We start from the raw sequence: 20,694 nt of genomic DNA, 5'->3' as shown, positions 1-20,694 counted from the left end.
AGAAGCCAACGGAGAAAAAAATTCACCCGTTCATAAAAGGACACCATAGTGTAGGATGAAAATATAAGTAAGGAATATGCTTCTGACCACAAGAAAATATCTAATTGTGACAATCATGAAAGACTGAGGAAGAAGTCTTGTGATCCATACTAATCAGTGATGATACACTGATTGCCCACCCCTCAATTGAACTGCTTTTGCATGTCCCAAATGTCTAAAAACTGCTTCAGTCCTGCGACCCTCAATGTAGAATAACATTTTGATTGTACAGTACAGGGCAAAGTCATAGACCATGGGTTCTATGCCACTTCCTTCAAGTGATTGGACACTGGCAAAAACTTTGCTGGGAATGCCCTTAGTGCACTCTCATATAACCCTATTCACTCCATTTGGACTCCAGTTTTTTACTAGTGTCATTAGGCGATGGACCTCCTTCCATTATAGCAGTTTTCTAATCCATTCTTTATTTTTCTTCACTATTACTAACACTTCTATCAAGAGCCAACTGCTTATTGTCTCAGGATTCACTAGCAGTTTCTGAATCGGTTTCCCTCAATGTACATCTGAGAAATCATTCCTGGAAACTGCAGGAGTGGGACTGGCTTGTAATGTTTGCTTCAGGCACTGGATCCTTCATTTGGTGCTCAACTTCCACTTTGGCATGTGGTGCAACAAGTGTAGTGAGCCACAGGGTGATAGAGAGGTCCAGGGCCTTGATCTATTACTGTGACACACAAAACCTGAAGACCCCTTTGGGGTATGCCCACCATGGCTGGTGAGCTTTGGTCCCTTTTGGGAAGCTGCAGCATGGGTAAGGTAAGATGGGTTTTCTCTGTTTTTGTGACTGGGTCATGTTTTTACATGTGGGGTATTCACTTTCTTGTGTTCTCACCTTGTAATGTTTGTTTTTAAATTTGGCTGGTCTTTCCCACACAGTTTTCCTGGTGACGTAGTTGCACTGTGCTTTCCAGCTGATGTATTTTGCATGCAATTTCTGCCCACCATTTCCAGTATCAGTGTAAGAACCATAACTGCTGGTCTGCCGGCTGCCTGCTGTTCCAGAGACCCGGTGACAAGACACCAGTTAGTGCCTGGGTTACTAAGCTTCTTCCATGGACACACTAATACCATCCCATTTCACATACATTTCTTAAGTACCCCACAGGGGATTCTCTTACTTAGTAATGGTGGAAACAAGGGACAGATAAGCTGAGAAAAAAGGGCCTAATAGCACTTGTGCTACAGATGGCACTAAGAAAAACTAACAAAATGCTCAGGATGACAGCCGTTCCCCTGCATTGAAGAAAAGGTCCTATATTGATACAGCTCCTTGTCTCCAATTATACCTCCATCTCCGTTGAGCAACAGACGGCATATCTGATTAAGGGATTTCACTGCAACTTTGATTTATTTACTAAACTCTCTGCCCTTTTCTCCCAGGGCCTAAAATGCTCTTCTGCCTCTCCACCACAAAAGTGAGGTGGATGCAGAAGGAGATCCTGCAGAGGAATTGTTTCACCTCTTGCATTTTATGCCACACAGGCGTCATCTTCAAGTTTAAAATATAACTCAAGGCAAATTTTTTTTTTTCTTTGGATACAGTGCAGAGGGATTTGAACACTAAGATTGTCAGTTTTTATTGCTGTTTGTGCCTTTGTTATGGGGATTCTCTCTATTTGTCCTGCTTACTATTTTTATTGAATGTAAAAGAAAATCCCACATTTTTGGATTGTCCCCAGAAAAATAATAGAAGGGAAATCTTCCAATGGGAACACTAGCGGCCTGGGGGTCCCAAAAGAATTCCCTTAACTTGCCTCTCACTTCCTGTTTGACTATGGGACAGGAAGTGAAAGGAAATCTCCGCAAAAGGACAGAGATGGCGAAAGGTGAAAAAAAAATCTGACGGGTTATAACCCTTCCTTGTTCTAGCCAAAATGGGGGGGGGAAGTTTTGCCTTTTAGTTCTACTTTAAACAAGCTTCTACGGGCACTAAAGAGCTGGCAAAGGTCATAAAGACCTTTCCTTTGCACACGCAAATTTACTGTGCTTTGCATGATGAAATCCTGAAAAGGTGTTTGAATATTACTCCAAAACGTTGCTGAAATATATCCTATGGAAAAGGAATTTGTGTAAAAAAAAATATCTGTTTTCAGCAAACATCTCACTGTTCCTGTTGGGTCGTTCTCTCCTTCACAGATTGGGCACAAGGAGTGGTAATATCAGTTCCTGCAAACTAAAGTTCAAAGGGTTTTACGCGCCTATTAACAGTCCCAAAAGTGAATGGGAGCATTGGCCCCATTTTGGACCTCAAGTCCCTAAACCAAAGTCTTAGTGTTCCCAATAGTCCGCAGTATCTGTAATCTCTTCTCTCAGATCAGGGGAATATCCATGATTCCTATCTTCATAATCTCATCTTTTCCACACATTGGTTTCTTTACTGTAGTAGACCAACATTTTAAATTTGTCTCCCTGCCACTCAAGCTCTCCTGTGCATTAAGAATCTTCACAAAAGTGTTTTTTCCACTCCTGGCCCTGCTAAGATATCAGGGCTCCAGGTCATGGGGTACCTGGATGACCGTCTCAAAGATTCCCCAGGTACTGAAATGTCTTACATTTAAAAACAATCCAGTTCCTTCAAACTTTTGGATGGCTGATCCACACTTCACTTCACTCCAGCTTTTCCATCGCCTGAAGTATTTGGGGCTGATCTTGGATATGGCCAGCAGCTTCCCCAGGAAAAGATTTCTTCTCCGAAGTCCAGCTGTTGGGCTGTAAGGTCAACCAGGCATTCTTGACTTGCTTCTGCATGAGGGTTCTGGTCTTCATGGTGACCTCCATTTGGGGCAGTTTCCTCTGCACAGTTGCACTTAAGACTATTGCAGCTCAACATTGTCACAATGTGGGACAAGCAGATCTTTTCTCTGGATCACCCACAATTGCCATTGCACCAGTCAAAAATCTCCCTGACATAATGGATTTCCATATCGGCCTTAGAATAAAGGAGCGTGTTCCTTTCCTCTTTGGAAGGCGATAGCGAGAGATAGCGAGAGATGGATGCCTGATTGACTGGGGTGGGGTTTAACTTTCCCTGGCTGTCTAGGGAACCTGGTCCCACAGGAATCAATGCTCCCCATCAACATTGTGGAACTGAGAGCCATAATACTGACCCTCCTACACTGTCAACTAGTCAGGGTACAGTCAGACAATGCTGCGGCTGTGTGCTACATAAACCACCAAAGGGGGACCAGGAGTTGCCATCCCTGAAAGAAGCAAGCCTGGTTCTCTCCTGGGCTGAGAGCCACATTCCAACTCTCTCTGTTATGTACAAGGAGTGGAAAATTGGCAAGTGGATTTTATAAGTTGCCATTACCAGTACTCAGGGGAGTGGTCCCTCCACCCTAAGATCTTGCTTGATTCTCTGTCAGAATGGGGGAACATCATATGTGGACATCATGGCTTCCAGAATCAACTAGAAACTGGACAGGTTTGTGCTTAAGCAGAGGTTGCCCCTTGGTCCCTTTTAAGACTGTGCATGCACTCTCTTCAGTGAAAATTAGCCCTTCCTCTGCAAGATAGAGGAATAACCGATTCAGAACAGGCCAAACCTCCTGTCACAGAGCCCTCTGTTCAACCTTGCTTCCCAGTCACTGGCTTTAACAGCATGACTATGTGCTAAAGGATAGGGACATTACTGACACTGCCATTCCCACCTTTCTTAAGGCAACAAAATCTACCTTTTGTAGGATCCAGTATTGCACCTTGATGGCCTACTTTGGCTGCTAAAGCAGGCGCCTCAACCCCTGTGAGTATTCGATTCCTTGCATCCTAGTCTCAATCCTGTCTGGTGTGGATCAGCATCTAGCTTATAGTGCTTTAAAATATTAGATCTCTGCCATATCCTTTTGATTCCAAAAACATTTGGCTTTGCATGATTATTCCCCTACTTTGACCACCGGTGTCTCCATGTGATCAGAATCTGGTGCTTTTGGTTCTTCAAAATCTCCTTTTTGAACTGAGTTTGTAGCTCGCTCTTGTGTTAGGAGCCTTTTCTTGTCTTACATAGGGGGAAGGTGGTTCCGAGACCCAGAACCCCCCTTTCCTCTCCAGTGTGGTCTCTTTCTTTCACATCAATGAGGACATTTTCCTCATTCACTGTGTCCTGCCCCAAAGCACTCACCAAAGAAAGAGAATTCATTCTAGTCCCTGGATGTTGTCAGAACAGTTAGGGTGTACTTACCTGCAACATCAGAAGGATCCTTTATAGGGGGTCACAAGAAGCGGACCTCTTGCTTCCTGCTACACCATTGTATGGTGCAATAGGAAGGCTGCAATTATAGATTTCACTTGGAAATTCTAGTTGCCTGGCTGTCACTGACCTTCTGACTTTAATAATTCTTACACTGATCCAGACGTATGAGGATCAGCAAAATTGACGAGAAAAACTGCTAATCTTACATGTTTTGGGTCTGGGACTCGGATTGAGAAGTCAGCAATGATTTTATCCCATTAATCTCTCAGGAAAGGTTTCCTTTAATGAATTAAACAGATTAATGAAATACAGCTGACAGAAACATTTGGTCACAGCTAAACGAAATGTGATCCTTAAGCCAACTCACAGCAGCATTTCAGTCTGTGAGAAGAAGTAATGGGCAGCCAGACAGATGGGGGGTGAGGGTCAGTTCCCACCAGGCATGCTCTCTGCACTACATTGTCCCTTGTTTGGGTTTTCCCCAGGTACTCTGCTTTTCTCTGTGGTAGGGACATTACATTGTATGCTCAGCTGGTGCAGGCACTGATATGAATGTAGTCCTCTGTAACATGCTGTGGAATGGTTTTACATAAAGACATAGAACAACTGTAGAAATGTAGACGTCTACAAATCTGTTGTTGGTGTGTGCATATGTCTACGTTTAGATTTTACACTTTATAGTACTGACCTAAAATGGAGCACTTTATAAGCAACATTAAATTTTTTATATCCACGTTGTACAGTGATGCAATTTCTAGATTTATTCAGTGAGGCAATGCACGCACCAACATTACTTTTCACTCCATAGTATGGCTGCATGACTAACAAAAATACTACAGTCTTTGCTGATGGAAGCCAGGTCCACAACTACTATTTTTCAGGATTTTAAAAACCCGAACACTAAGTGCCGGTTCACATTGGTACGATGCGGGAACCCTGCAAATCGCATTCCCGCATCACACCCAACTCGCAGGCAGTTCACACTGCCATATGCGAACTGCTGGGGATGTCCATACAAAGTTAATGACACCCCCCCCCAGATTCGTTTGCATATCGTAGTGCGAACTGTCAGTTCAGACAGGTATCGGATCACATAGGTGTGAACACCCATGCAACCCGATTCTGGTGCGGACGAAAAAAGAGGGTCCTGAGCGACTTTGGTCCGAATGCAATGTGAATTCAGCCATGCAATCTACATGCCTGAATTTGCATTGCACAGACATCCTATGTGATTTGCACAGCAGTGCAGTGCGAATCATATGCAATGTCTGACATCGCATATGTGTGAACCGGATTGCAGTTTGCATATGGAAGTGTTAACTGCCTGCAAGTCGGGTGCAATGCAGGAATCCACAGTGGATTCGCAGGGTTCCCGCATCGCACCAATGTGAACCGGCACCAAAAACTCACCCTGACATAGGGGGAGGACATTATTTCCATGGTAAGGCTCGCCATACATGGTCAAGTTTCTTGTACAATTTTCCTTTAGATTTACCTTAAACTATGTAGTGCAAGGGCCTGCTTATTCGGATGCAATTGAAAGTTGTTTCGTTTGTTTGACCATATATTATTATGGTTTTTGGTAAACATAAAGAAAATTGTACAGGACAATTGAACATGTATGGCCAGCCTTACAATGATTTTGGTGAGGGTTCTGCCAAGGATCTCAGTGCTTGAATAGAGATACCTTTTTTCCCCGTAAAATAAATATTGGATATGGGTTTTTTTCGCCACCAGGATATGTGGAGGAACTAGCTCTCATCTAATATGCACTCTTGAGGGTGATCCATATTTGATAGATTGACTCATTGATTCCCTCACATTTCATTTAAAATTCATGATTTACATTCTATATTGTATATGCGCACAGCCCCATAAAGATTGCATTTTCTTGCTTTATTTCGCCTACCTATTAACACCCACATTACAGCTCTCAATTTTTTTTTTTCGCTCTTCTTTGGCTGTGATCCATTACTTATTTGATTAGAGTAAATTCAGCTTGTCATCAGTCACCGCTCTTCCAGGCTGGGTTTTTTGGTTGCCTGCCAGTTTCTTATCAAAGGAGTTCATGTGACTGATCAGAGGTGAAGGTACACACAAGTGCAAAGTCAGGCGCTATAATTCTAATCAAGCTAAGGATGGCTAATTGCTTCAGGGTGCTTCCGCTGTCTTTTGTCTCTATCTCCTTATCTGTATTGTGTCAGTGGCTTTCTGAAATCTACTCCTTCATTGTGGAGTATGCTTTTTTAAATTTGGCAAACACGTCTTCTAATGCAATCATATTCTCTTATTATCTTCTGACTTTTAATCATTCATTTGTCGGAACAGTAAATGTAGACCATTGTAGGAACCTTACAAGGTTAATTGGCATTTTAAAAATGCACATAAACAGTACAAGACTGGAATAAAGAAGAGAGAAGCTTTAGGTGGTAAAATGCATAACACACCTGTATAAAATAAAAATTTGTTATATTTATCTTATGGTGGCGGTGATCTGCAGAGTTGCACAAAGTTCTCGGGAATATACACAGTATATAGCAGAAACAGGATGACAATGGTGAAACTGCCTTGCCAAGAGAGAGAAGGCCCCTAACCCCAGACGACTTTTCTATCTCTGGCGCATGGTAGTGTCAACTTAAACAATACTGTCTTTGTTGAACAACAAGCAGAAGATAGGAGCGCACACCTAAGCCATCCAATTCTAAAATCCCCTACACACAGGCCGATTGTTGGGAGAGAGATAAAAAAAAAAAATGTCCGACATTCGGTCCATGTGTATGCCACCCTGTCCAACAGAAGCCGGATGTTTGGCTAGCTTCTGTCAGACCAGCATGCCAGAAAGGGCTGATTGAAGTGTTCTTCATGGTGTGGAATTTTCTCATGGACCACTGGTTGGTGACTGCTGGTCTAATAGATTAAGGAAAAAAAAAGATAATTGTGGATTCCCTGAGGAAATGTATTTCTAAATAACTGTAGGCGCTATGTAATTAGAATGGCTTTGTCCACATTATTGTCATGTTGAAAAAGTAGAGCTGCTCTGTACAGGTCCTTGCCACAGGGTTAATGCAAGTGGAAATTACCTTCTAGCTTCGGATGGGTTTGTTTGCCCATATGTTTTTCTAGCAATAATGACATGTCCATTTTTATTTTAGGTGAGAGAACTCCAGACCAGACTTCAAAGTGTGCAGGCAACTGGTCCATCTAGTCCTAGTCGTCTCACTTCTGCAAGTAGACCAGTAAACCCAAGCACTGGAGAGCTAAGCACGAGCAGCAGTAGTAATGACATTCCTATAGCTAAGGTGAGCCATCCTGTCCAAGTTCCATTGGCAGTGAAACATTATTATTATTGTTAATCTTTACTTTGCCTTTGGTACGGTATCTAGGTAGTGTCCTCTATATGCATTTTACTGTTTTATTTTCTAATTTATATGGAGTATGCCTTTAAATCAAGCTGTAACATATTTTGCATACACGACCATTTTACATTTTCACCTTTAAAATAATGAAAGATTCAACAGCCAATTCTGTGACATTAGGGAACAGGCTGATTTGATTCCTGCACTCTCATCATATAAGCATTTGAGTATTGCTTTATCATACTTATGCAGATATTATGTCTGTGAAAACCAGTTAGATGCAGTGAATGTAATTTTATATTAATAGAGTATTTCCACTATTGCAACCACATTGGGATATCACCAACTATACTTGTTACATGTTCCCATTCACATAGAATAACTTAAAAAAAAATCCTGCTTACTTTATTTAAAAAAAATGACTTAAGCTTTCCCCCTTTAGGCTACGTTTCCACTATTGTGGCTACAAAGTTGCGCGACTTCAAGTGCGACTTGTTTGCGGCTACTTCAGTGCAACTTCCTTCTATGAGGGACAAGTCTCACTGAAGTCGCCCAAAAGTAGTGCAAAAACCTTATTTCTAGTCGCTGCGACTCAAGTTGCAGCAGTTAGAACGGTCCTAATTGTAAATAATGGGTTTTGACTTGTCATGCGACTTGACATGTGTCAAGTCGCACAACAAGTCACAATAGTGGAAACGGAGCCTTATGTATTGTTAGGGAAGGGGGGGTATGCTTACCATAAGTAACTGTGCTGGCAGATCTTCATTATCAGTTGTGCACACTGTCTATCCAAACCAAGCATTACAGATATCAGGACCCAGGTGATACATTGTATGTTTCAACGCAGGATACAGGGCTTGTTGTCATAAACCATCAGTTATATGCAAACTACCCTCGGGAGATTGGACACTTGCTAGGGCTGTCCCTAGAGTGCCCTCATTTAATGTGGTTCTAAAGCCTAAACGTTTTATACCTTGATACATTTCGTGCATTAGGGTAAAAAATGTTTAGGCATCAGCAACACCCCCCCCCCCCCCTCACCTCCCCTTTTACTTATCTGAGCCTTAGATTGATCCAGCGCTGTTCACATCTGCAGCTCTACTCCTCCCTCACTTCTGGGTCTTGATGGGTTTGCAGGGGCACCGGGAGCCTTTGGCTCCCAGTGCTGTCAATCAAAGGCACTGATGAGGGAGCGAGGCTAGGTCCCGCTGTCTGTGTCAATGGGCTACCTAGCAAAGTTGACAGTGATTACCCTTAGTGTATACCTTGGGGACCATTTCTAGACCCCCATGGTGTGGAGCTGGCCAGTGATGTTTGATTTGCACACTGGATCTTGAATAGGCGTTCCCTACATTTCTAAATTCCTTACAAAGCAACCTAAAAGATACAAAGCAAAACAGCCCCCCAATAGTTTTACTTTGTCTCTTTTAGGTTACTTTGCAGTAAAGCAAAGAAGCAGAAACCCTTGTAGTATATTATGCTTTTACTAAACAAAACTGCTACAGATAAAAACTATTTTCAATTGTAACAAAACAGTACATGACATAAAGAGTATTAGAAATATGCATTCAACACATGCACACGCTATCTAACCTTCCGTTCAATACACTTACAATAGTCAGTATGCTAAAATTATGCACTAAAACTTCATTTCGGCTTCACAATCTCTGTAAGCAACCAGGACACCAGGCTATTTGATCTATTACAGAAATCGGGCTCTCTTGTAGTGTAGAATTAGTGTCCTCCCCAGGTGAAGTTCCTGCTTTTGTCTTATGAAGTCACCTCTGGTGCAGACCGACCTTCCTCCTACACAAGTCTTTTCTTGTTAGGGGGTCTCCCTCCATTTCATGCCAACATCACTTCCTGTTAAACTAGCCTTCATGAACCAGTTAAGCAAAGTAATTAGGATTTGAATTGGGGAAGCCCTGATTCTGTCTTTTGGATGGTAGCTCAAATGTGTTCTTACACATATTTACACGATTTAAAAAAATGACTAAAATAGCCATGGCAACACACCACCCCTCTGCTGAAATACAGCGCTGTGTACTGTATGTAGCTGAGGCTACATACAGTTCATACAGTGTACCTGTTAGTGCAGTAGATGGCAGCAAACTAGCATGGCCCAACAAACTATTTAAAGGGTCATTAAACGTAGAGATTGAATTTAAATGAACAGGTAAAAATACCTGTAATAATAAATAGTGGAGGGGTTCTCAAATTTGACTGCAATGGCGGGAATATTTTAAAGATACTTTAAAGATACTTGGCCTTATTCAGTAAGGCAGTGCAAGCAAACAAAAGTTTTTAAGTAGTTTGGTAAGCTATTTCAATCAAGCATACGGTATATGTATTTAAATATGCATACTGAGTAAGCTGAATTGTCTTGCACATTGTAAGATATTGTGAAGGCGCCTGATCTTTAGTATATATAAATTGTAGGTGACCTGCTGCCCCATTTAAATGTGTAAAATACACAAATATGAGCAAATAAAAATAGGAAGTGGGCGCTGGTTCAAATATCAATCTATAGTTAATATGTGGGTGTGTGAGGATTTCTTAATATATATACAGAACATTGGATAAATAAATAAAATAAATTCAGTGCAATCGGTCAATTCTTGATAATTTGTGATTTGTGATCCTCCAATATCCATATTGGAGGATCAGAAATCATCAAGAATTGGATCACAAATTATCAAGAATTGACCGATTGCACTAAATTTATTCTATTTATTTATTTATCCAACGTTCTGTAAATGTATTAAGACATTCTCACACACCCACATATTAACTATAGATTGATATTTGAACCAGCGCCCACTTCCTATTTTTATTTACTTAGTATCACATTATTTGGGAAACTGCATCTTTTTAAATATGATAAGCCTGTGATGTTAGAATGTTCACTTTTCTTTCAAGCACAATTGATTGATAAACTTTGAAGGTGGATTATTTTATTTCAGGAAATATGAAATACATGACAGCCTTCCACACTGAAAACCACATTGTAACTGGTTAGTGTTATTTCATAAAATCAGATTATACAGTGCCTTAAAATATTCATACCACTTCAAATTATCCACATTTTATCATTTTACAACCAAAAACGGAAATGTATTTTATTGAGATTTTATGTGATAGATCAACACAAAGTGGCACATAATTGTGAAATGAAAGGAAAATGATAAATGTTTTTCAAAATTGTTTATAAATATCTGAAAAGTGTGGTGTGCATTTGTATTCAGCCCCCTTTACTCTGATACCCTTAACTAAAATCTTGTGGAACCATTTGCCTTCAGAAGGCACCTATTGAGTAAATAGCAAAAAATTGGGGGGATTCCCCTAGTTGGGACTTTTTAGGCACAAGAATTGTAACAATATTGAATGTTCAAGTTGAATTTATTTAGTACAAAAAATAGGTGATTAAATAGTGATTTAAAATCAGCAAGCAGCAGTTAATAACAAGATATACAACCATGCATGTTTCTTAGAACCTGAAGCCCAACATGTTTCGAAGATACAATTTTCTTCTTCTTCAGAGGCGGTTCTTAACAGTGCTCTGTCAACAAAGAAACATAATCATAAAATCATGCAAAAACATATATGTCGTACAAACATTCATATATTCATATGGCAATAGAGAAAATTGAGTAAATAGAGTCCACCTGTATGTAATTTAATCTCCGTATAAATACAGCTGTTCTGTAAAGCCCTCAGAGGTTTGTTAGAGAACTTTAGTGAACAAACAGCGTCATGAAGGCCAAGGAACACACCAGACAGGTCAGGGATAACGTTATGGAGAAGTTTAAAGCAGGGTTAGTTTTAAAAAAAAAAAAAATGTCCCACGCTTCAAACTTATCACAGGGCACTGTTCAATCCATCATCTGAAAATGGAAAGAGTATGGCTCAATAGCAAACCTAGGAAGACATGGTCATCCACCTAAACTGACATGCTGGGCAAGGGGAGCATTAATCAGAGAAGCAGCCAAGAGGCCCATGATAACTCTGAAGGAGCTGCAGAGATCCACAGCTCAGGTTGGAGAATCTGTCCAAAGGACAACTATTAGTTTTGCACTCTACAAATCTGGCCTTTATGGAAGAGTGGCGGGGAAGAAAACCATTGTTGAAAGAAAGCCATAAGAAGTCCTGTTTGCAGTTTGTGAGAAGCCATGTGGGGGACACAGCAAATATGCGGAAGAAGGTGCTCTGATCAGATGAGACCAAAATTTAACTTTTTGGCCTAAAATCAAAACGCTATGTGTGGTGGAAAACTAACACTGCAAATCACCCTGAACACACCATCCCCACCATGAAACATGATGGTGGCAGCATCATGTTGTCAGGATGCTTTTCTTCCAACAGGGACAGGGAAGCTGGCCAGAGTTGATGGGAAGATGGATGGAGCCAAATTCAGGACAATCTTAGAAGAAAACCTGTTAGTCTGCAAAAGACTTGAGACTGGGGCAGAGGTTCACCTTCCAGCAGGGCAACGACCCTAAACATACCGCCAGAGCTACAATAGGAAAAGTTTAAGTCAAAGCATATTGCGTTAGAATGGCCCAGTCAAAGTCCAGACCTAAATCTAATTGAGAATCTGTGGGAAGACTTGAAAATTGCTGTTCACAGATGTTCTCCATCCAATCTGACAGAGCTTGAGCTATTTTGCAAAGAAGAATGGGCAAATATTTCACTTTTCTAGATGTGCAAAGCTGGTAGAGGCATACCCAAAAAGACTTGTAGCTGTAATTGCAGCAAAAGGTGGTTCTACAAAATATTGACTCAGGGACTGAATACAAATGCACGTCACGCTTTTCAGATATTTATTTGTAAAATGTTTTAAAACCATTTATCATTTTCCTGCCACTTTGTGTTGATTTATCCCATAAAATCCCAATAAAATACATTTAGTTTTTGTTTGTAACATGCCAAAATGTGGAAAATTTTTAAGGGGTATAAATACTTTTTTAAGGCACTGTATAGTTTGTAATTAGAACTATAAATCTCATCCACGTCATGGAATAGGGTAATAAAGCACATGACTTTTTTTGTGTAAAGCTGGCTAGATACCATGGAAAATTGTGTCTGGTTCCTGATGAACCAGGCAAAATTCACTTAATTGCGGGCCCTGTTAGCTCCCTCCTGCTCGACATCCTTCAATTGAAAAATCAGGGTTCAAATTGTCAGACAAACAGCACCTGCATCCAGTCACAGGCATCCACTGTTCAGGTAGCCTCCACCCTCAGATGTCAGAATACATTCTCAGGAAGGAGATTTTTCCATCTGCGATGTATAGCATGGATGGAGGAACGTGAAATCGAAAAAAAAAATTCCATCAGTGCATGGCCAGCTTTAGAGTTGGGAAGGTTTAGAACCCCTTTGAGGTTTGTCACCAAGACAAGAGCTTTGGACACAATGAAGCACCAGGACAACAGAATATCTCCTCAGTGGTGTTACAGACAAAATTAAAACCTGTTAGAGGTTCCCAACCTTAAATTGGCTTAAATGTAATGTTTAGTACTGTTCTCTGGTATTTATAACCATTTGTACATTTTCTGCAGATTGCAGAGCGGGTTAAGTTGTCTAAGACCAGGTCAGAGTCCTCATCTTCGGAAAGGCCGGTTCTGGGCTCTGAGATCAGCAGCATTGGTGTGAGTACAAAAAGAGAAAACATCTGTAAATATTTAGCTTCAATTAGTTTTAACATTTCTTAGTGATTGGTTCATTTTAATTTTGTATGTTCTGCAGGTATCTAGCAGTGTGGCTGAACACTTGGCTCATTCTTTGCAAGATTGCTCCAATATACAGGAGATATTTCAAACCCTTTACTCCCATGGTTCTGCCATCTCTGAGAGCAAAATCCGTGAGTTTGAGGTGGAAACAGAGCGATTAAATAGGTACATGCGATAATGCATTGTGATATTGCTGAGGCTTTCTTTTGTATACATGTATTTTAAAATATAATAAAAGGCAAAAGTTTTTTAGAATTGGATTAGCGCGGGATTAGAACACGTCAGGTTTTTTTTTTTTTTATGGCTGTCTTTCTGTGAGATTCACCCTCTCTGTTTTGTTGAATGTTCTCATTAACAAAAGTGAAAAATAAAAACAATTGGGGATGCCCCTAGAACAGTAATCAAGGGAAAATCTTCCAATGTGGACCTTGGTTTCCTAAACTTTTGAGGGATTTTCTCTCTTCCTGTTTTGACTATGGATCAGGAAGAGAAGGGAAACCTCCCCAATGGAGTCACACTGCAGAAAAAAAAAATAGAGTGGTTACAACCCTCCTTTGCAAAAGTTTTGCCTTGTTCTTCTTTTTTAAGCAAAATTCAGACCTGTTATTATCTCTAGAGACTGCTAGTTGTCTGATGAGCAACATGAAAAACCCTTCCAAAACTGCCACATCAATTTTTGGCAATATGCTTCAGACATAAAGTGTGAGTTTATGGCTCCGTTGGACAGGTTTTATTACTGTCTGTTGCACCATTGGGAGATTTCCCCCCGCTTCCAGTCCTGGTGACAGCTATATTTGTCAGTTGCTTCATTTAACATCATTTGTGTTTTATCCAAAGTTTGATTGGACATATAAAATGTTGATTGTTGCTTAGTGGACAGTTTATTAATCATTTAGTGAGCCTAAGGCTGGCCATATATGGTTCAAATCTCAGCCCGTTAAGCAGGATTCAAACCGTTATTAGGCAGACTAAATGTACTAAGTTGATTGATTGATCAACTTGGGTACAACCAGCCTGCGGGATTCTCTTGCGACTATTGCTAGCGGCTGCTAGTGATCATCCATGTCTTCTCCCAGTGGAGACGACTCATTGCTCTATCATTAGAGTGAATGGGTATTAACCAGTTTCTGCACGGACTATAGTCAAATGACAGCCAGGTGTAAAATTCACCATTCTGGGTGGACGTCCTCCTAGAACGCATCTTGCGGGCACCCCATGGGCCGCGCTGGTATGCGTTCTGTCACCCACTGTGTCCACTGACCAATCACAGCAGATCACATGACAATTGTACTCAATGGCTGGCTTTCATTAATGCCATCCATTGTGTACTATTGTGTTTATCTCTGTGATTGGTTACAGTGGTTACATGGTACAGACAGGGCCAATTACAGTCCATCTGTACCATGTGATTAGCTGTGGGCAATCACATCTACCCACAATAGAAAACACTGAATCCATTCCATGGAAATCGCTTCGTAAAAAACCTGATCACTTACCCATAGTACTGTGTTACTATTGCTCTGGTCACTGTGTGTTAAAAAAATTGTGAAAACAAGGGAAACATATTGTTATTTTAAAGGGGAAAGAAAGTGCAAAACTTTTTTTTTTTTTTTTATACATACTGTTACCAGTAAGTCTTCCAGATCACCACCACACCAGTTATATGATGATGCTTTACTGCACTGGTGACAGTATGCACAAAAAAAAAAAATACATTTTCGTAAAAATTAATACAAAAAATTACCACTTCAAAAAACTTGCCATGAATCTTACTAAATAACTCAGACTGTCTACTTTCCAAAAAGGGGTCATTTGGATATTTTGTACTGTCCTGCATTTTCGGGCCTGAAGAATATTAGATTAGGCCCCCCAAACAGCAGGACTGATCGATTTTCAGAGATATATACCATAGTTTGTGGACTCTAGAACCTTCCTACAGACTAAATAATATACACTGATTTGGGTTATTTCTACCAAAGAAATGTAGCAGGATACAGTTTGGCCTACATTTTTTGAAAAAAGATTTGCAAAAATGTTTCTTTTTTTCATTTATATAGCAAAAAATAAAGCTCTATTTGTGTGAATAAATGATAAAAATGTGGGTTTGGCCCCTTAGTTCCAGTGAAAGGAACTATTAAGGCATCAGCCTACCAAGACATTTTGGACAATTTCATGCTCCCATCTTTGTGGTAAAAATTTGGGGATGGCCCCTTCCTATTGCAACATGCACGCCAGTGCATAAACAAGGTCCATGAAGACATGGATGAGCGAGTTTGGGGTGGAGGAACTTGACTGGCCTGCACAGAGTCCTGACTGTAACCTGATAGAATACCTTTGGGATGAATTAGAGCGGAGACTGCGAGCTGGGGCTTCTCTTCCAACATCAGTGCCTGACCTCACAAATGCGCTTCTGCAAGAATGGTCAAACACTCATAAACCTTGTGGACAGCTTTCCTAGAAGAGTTGAAGCTGTTTTAGTTGCAAGGGGTGGGCCAACTCCATATTGAACCCTATGGACTAAGACTGGGATGCCATTTAAGTTCATGTGCGTGTAAAGGCAGGTGTCCCAATACTTTTGGTAATATAGTGTGCATATGCTGTCTGGGGGTTTACTTGGTTCCAAGGAAAAAAATAAGTTTATTTCTAGCCAGGGATAAAGCACTGTAATAAGTTTCAGACCGTAAAACATGTCAAACCGGGGACATTTGATTGTTACAATTCTGATGTGACATTTAGTAAGAGCAGCTAAAGAAATACGATCAGCGATTGCTAGTGACGTCTGGTGCTTTTAACGCAGAAAGTAATGCAGATGTAAAGGGAAAACAGTCTGTATTCCCAGTGAGCTTGTTTTTTTAGAAAGCTTTGCACACATTCCAGATGTAACGGTTTGCAGCAAACCATTATGTCTGACAATCAGTAAAATACAGGTAGGGAACATCTGAAAAGCTCTCTTGAGCAGGGATAAGTCTGCTCTTAATCTATGAGTGAGAGCTCTATCATTCCTACCATCTGGATTCCAGGAGAGCAGAAGTGAGACAATCTCCAGGCTTTATCCTTTAGGGAGAACTAATGATTTTCTGGCTGTTTTATGCTGTGATACTTGGTGTTGGTTATATGCAAATGCTACGAACTAGAAGCATTGCATCTCTAGAATACATATTACATTCTAGGTATGATTTTATCTTCTCTTTATGAGAAATCAAAATGAGGCTATGAGAAATTCATACACTGTTTGAAGCAGAGGCCTGTCTTTTGTAGATGAACTTACCATTAAAATGTGGTGAGTTGGACAAGGCTTTTGGCTTACCAGTCAGTATACGGCCTTTGCCTTATAAGCTATAGTGAATGATAAAAAAAACAAACTCTTGGAGGATGAGCGTACTTTCTACCTTAATGGAACCATTACTGAAATTAAAATTAGGAAGGTCTTATTGGACATGTATTAACATGTTATATGGGCGCCTGCCATTGAGAACAGACTAAAAACATACGCATCGCCTAGCTGTCCTCGGTATATTCCAGAAAAAGTTTACACTCACACTGCCCAAAAGGCTAAGTAGTTGGAAATAGCTTCCACTAAGTTGTATTTAAAAGGAAACTATATTGTGTTTTCAGTTAGTATGTATTTTGAGCTCTTATTTCAGTATTTGTTCCAAAGGTAAACACCGCTTTTGTGACAATGCTTTGTTACACCCATGTTTAGGATGTTTAGGAGGACTTGGATACTTTTCTGGACCAAGTGATTCTTATGGCGCTTTTCCACTGCTGGTACCACATGGTATGGTGTAGGAACGGTTCGGTACGGTACGGTACGGCGGCGCTTTTCCACTGCATGGAACCGAACGGTACGGGTCTCAAAAACAGTACCACCTCGATTGTGGTTCCAAGAGGTACCATACCCGGTACCATATCCCACAATCCTTTGCATGCAGTTACTACTAGCCACTGATTGGTCAGAGAATCCCACCCACCCCGTTGTTATCCCACCCACTTAACTTTAGTACAACTTTAGTGGAAAGGCAAACCATACCGTACCGAACTGTTCCAACACCGTACCATGCGGCACCAGCAGTGGGAAAGCAAACCGGGCCAAGCAGGGACGAGTAGAGCCAAGCCGGTACTTGCAGTGGAAAAGTGCCATTAGAACCATGTTCTGGATCTACATTAGCCAGGCCTGGAGTTCTTTTGGCAGACCCTAGAGACAGCCACAGATGTGGATGGGTCTGGGTCTATGCTCATCCTCTTGTTCTGGTGTTCGTGCACTCGTCCTGGGTTTCAGTATACCTTCATCCCTACCTATCCTTGTAGGGGTATCTCCCTACCCCCTTTCTTCAGCCAGGCTAATTTCATGGTTGGTAGCTAGCCCTGGTTTTTCTACCAGTCCTGTTAGACCCCTGAATTGTACTCTCCTTGTGGGAAATTACGCTGTGAGGATTCTCACGTTCCTTTGATATCTCACTGAGATTTTTATTTTATTTTTTTTAAATACAGAACCTTCCTTCCCTATATCCTGAATTTTGGAAGAATAAGGCTTGGGCCTTCAAATGTAGGTCGGCTGATCTTTTGGACCTGTTTTTGTCCAAGGTTGCCCATTATCATGGGGATTTTTCCCAGTGTTCTTTCTGTTGGCCACATCATAATTTGGCCCGTTTCTTACTTAACAGTTTTAACCTTCCTTCTGTTTTGGAGGGGTTTTGATTTCATGACCTCTTGTGTAGGCTCAGTCTTCCTTATTTTTTGTAATAAAAACCTAGTTTATCTGGTTCAGTTTCAGTTGTTAACACTTCAGGTATTCCTGAGTGCAGACCATTCCTAGTCCTTTCTAGGATCTGTCTGTGACTGTCACACCACCCTCACGTTAAACTGATTTTGGACATCCACACAATTTCTGAATTCCTCTGTCCCTCTATGGACAAAGAAAGTAAGATTTTTGTACTTGTAAAATCTAGCCAGTGTCCTCAACCTCCTCTGTGTCAGTAAAACCTGACTGTCACTGAATCCCTGTTTCTCTTAATGGACTCCAAGAAATAGGTTTTAAGGTAAGTACAAAAGTCGTCTTTTTGTTTGTTTATATTGGAACAGTGTGAATTTAAGGTACTTTAATTACTGACAAATGTTTCCGTCAGATACAAAGCAAAATTAGCCTGCAGAGCGAAGCCTCTAGCACAGCTTCTCAGTGAAGACTTAATTTGGAAATGCACAGAGATTGCTGTCCATTAAGGGTATACTGTACTATGCTTTTTAGGCCCTGTTCACACCTGGTCATTTTTCAGGTCGTAAAACGCTTCTCTGAAGTCTCAAAATGCCCAACAAGCAAAATCCTGTTCATTTTAATAGCCCCTGTTCGCATATGAGCATTTTGTCGCCAGAATCAAAACGCCTGAAACTCAAAAAAAGTACCTGAGCTTCTTTTTTGGCAGAATACAAGCGTTTTTTGTTAGATGTCAATGCCTGCCTCCAAAAACCCCTGCAAAAAAAACGCCTGAAAAAGGCCCAAAAAAACGCCTGAAACCGATACGCTCAGCTGTGAATGTAGCCTTAACAATAGGCCTGCTAAAATATGATTATAGCACCTAAGTGCTTATTGATCTGGAGTTTGGCCTGCATTTGTTGCTCTCAATGGAGTGCAGTTTGTTCTAAAAATTATACAGTGTGTAATAAATATATATATGTATGTATGCGTGATTTACATGAGAGAATAAAATATTGATTCTTTTTTACCTCTGCAGTCGAATCGAGCACTTAAAATCCCAGAATGATTTGTTGACGATAACACTGGAGGAGTGTAAGAACAATGCGGAGAGAATGAGTATGCTGGTTGGGAAATATGAATCGAATGCTACTGCCCTGAGGCTGGCTCTGCAGTACAGGTGGGTCTGGGAGCACCTGTTATCATGCATTATCTGTGAAATGCTATGCTGTTTGCTTTGCATCAGAAGGCTTCTTGCTCAAGGGAAAAACAGTGTCTGTTCATGGGAAAACAATTGCCACTGTGTATTAGTTTTTGAGCTTAACCCTTATGGTGATTTACACAAGGTTATTTGTGACATAATTGGATAGTATAGGAGTCATCCCCAGCTTTTTTGACTGACTGGATCCCTGACTGGATCCCACAGCAGTGCAAGAATAAAAAAGCAGCACCAGTAGCTACACTTACCAGATTCCTGGCACTGTCCCATACAGATTTACCAATGCAGTGGTGCAATGTTGTTCTGCTTCCAGGGAGCATATTATCTATCATCATTGAACCCCATGTTCTGCAAGCCCAGGGTATTGAGATTCTGGCCTGGCCCTATCCTGGATTTATGGAAGAATACTGTAGATAGAAGTACATTGTGATTCCATGAGAAGTAGAGGGCCTGTGTCGTCCTTTGACCTGTCTGTCATTAGTGTAAGGGACATACAGTTCCATTAAAATGTCAAATTAGTATTTTCAAAGCTTGTTTGTGATATACAGGAAGCAAAAATATCAAAATGTGGATATGACCTAATGGCTCACCTCATACTGAGCACAAACCAGTATGACTTCCCAGAAACCGTACCGTATTAGCATGGGTAAAGGATGTCCATAATGCCAGAATAAACAGCAGGGAGTATAGTGGTATTGGTGAGAAGGGCTTGTATTGTTAAATTATATGGAACTGAATGGTTTACTTTTTCTGCCATTAAAAATTTAGTGACAGTAAACTCTGGTTTAAGAAAATATATACTAAATATAATATAAATAGTTTGTATTCTTAATTTTAAGAAATACATTTTTATTGCTCTCTGCCTCCTCCAATTATTATTATTTTTTTTTTTTGTGCTGCTGTGATCAGCTTCCTTTAAGGGCAAGGGTGCTCAACCCATAGCCTGCGGGTCACATATGGCTATAAGAGCAGGGTTGCTCAACCCATAGCCTGCGGATCACATATGGCTATAAGAGCAGGGTTGCTCAACCCATAGCCTGCGGATCACATATGGCTATAAGAGCAGGGGTGCTCAACCCATAGCCTGCGGGGCACATATGGCTATAAGAGCAGGGTTGCTCAACCCATAGCCTGCGGGTCACATATGGCTAGAAGAGCAGGGGTGCTCCACCCATAGCCTGCGGGGCACATATGGCTATAAGAGCAGGGTTGCTCAACCAATAGCCTGCGCGTCACATATGTCTATAAGAGCAGGGGTGCTCCACCCATAGCCTGCGGGGCACATATGGCTATAAGAGCAGGGGTGCTCAACCCATAGCCTGCGGGTCACATATGGCCCACAGAACCCTCTGATGTGGCCCGCAACCTCAAACCAGGGAAGCACATGCCCATGCTCTGGTGAGTTGGCAAGCCCAGCTCATGATTAATGGGTTGCCAACCCGCCATCCTAG

At 41.1% G+C, this 20,694-nt stretch overlaps 1 protein-coding gene across 3 annotated transcripts in view; it reads left to right on the top strand.

The window, feature by feature from the left end:
• The window catches only part of MCC (MCC regulator of WNT signaling pathway), a gene marked incomplete at its 5' end in the record, with an annotated part of 565,928 nt that overhangs the window by 455,476 nt on the left and 89,758 nt on the right, over positions 1–20,694 (top strand). For all 3 annotated transcript variants that reach the window (XM_082243687.1, XM_082243688.1, XM_082243689.1), the window contains 4 exons: positions 7,402–7,548; positions 13,164–13,253; positions 13,351–13,499; positions 19,064–19,204. In XM_082243687.1, coding sequence (XP_082099813.1) covers positions 7,402–7,548; positions 13,164–13,253; positions 13,351–13,499; positions 19,064–19,204 — 527 coding nt within the window. The remainder of the gene's footprint in view (positions 1–7,401; positions 7,549–13,163; positions 13,254–13,350; positions 13,500–19,063; positions 19,205–20,694) is intronic.

Source organism: Pelophylax lessonae, assembly GCF_965119305.1.
Source record: "Pelophylax lessonae genome assembly, chromosome: 1".
Taxonomy (NCBI): domain Eukaryota; kingdom Metazoa; phylum Chordata; class Amphibia; order Anura; family Ranidae; genus Pelophylax; species Pelophylax lessonae.
This window is presented reverse-complemented; position numbering and strand designations above follow the sequence as displayed.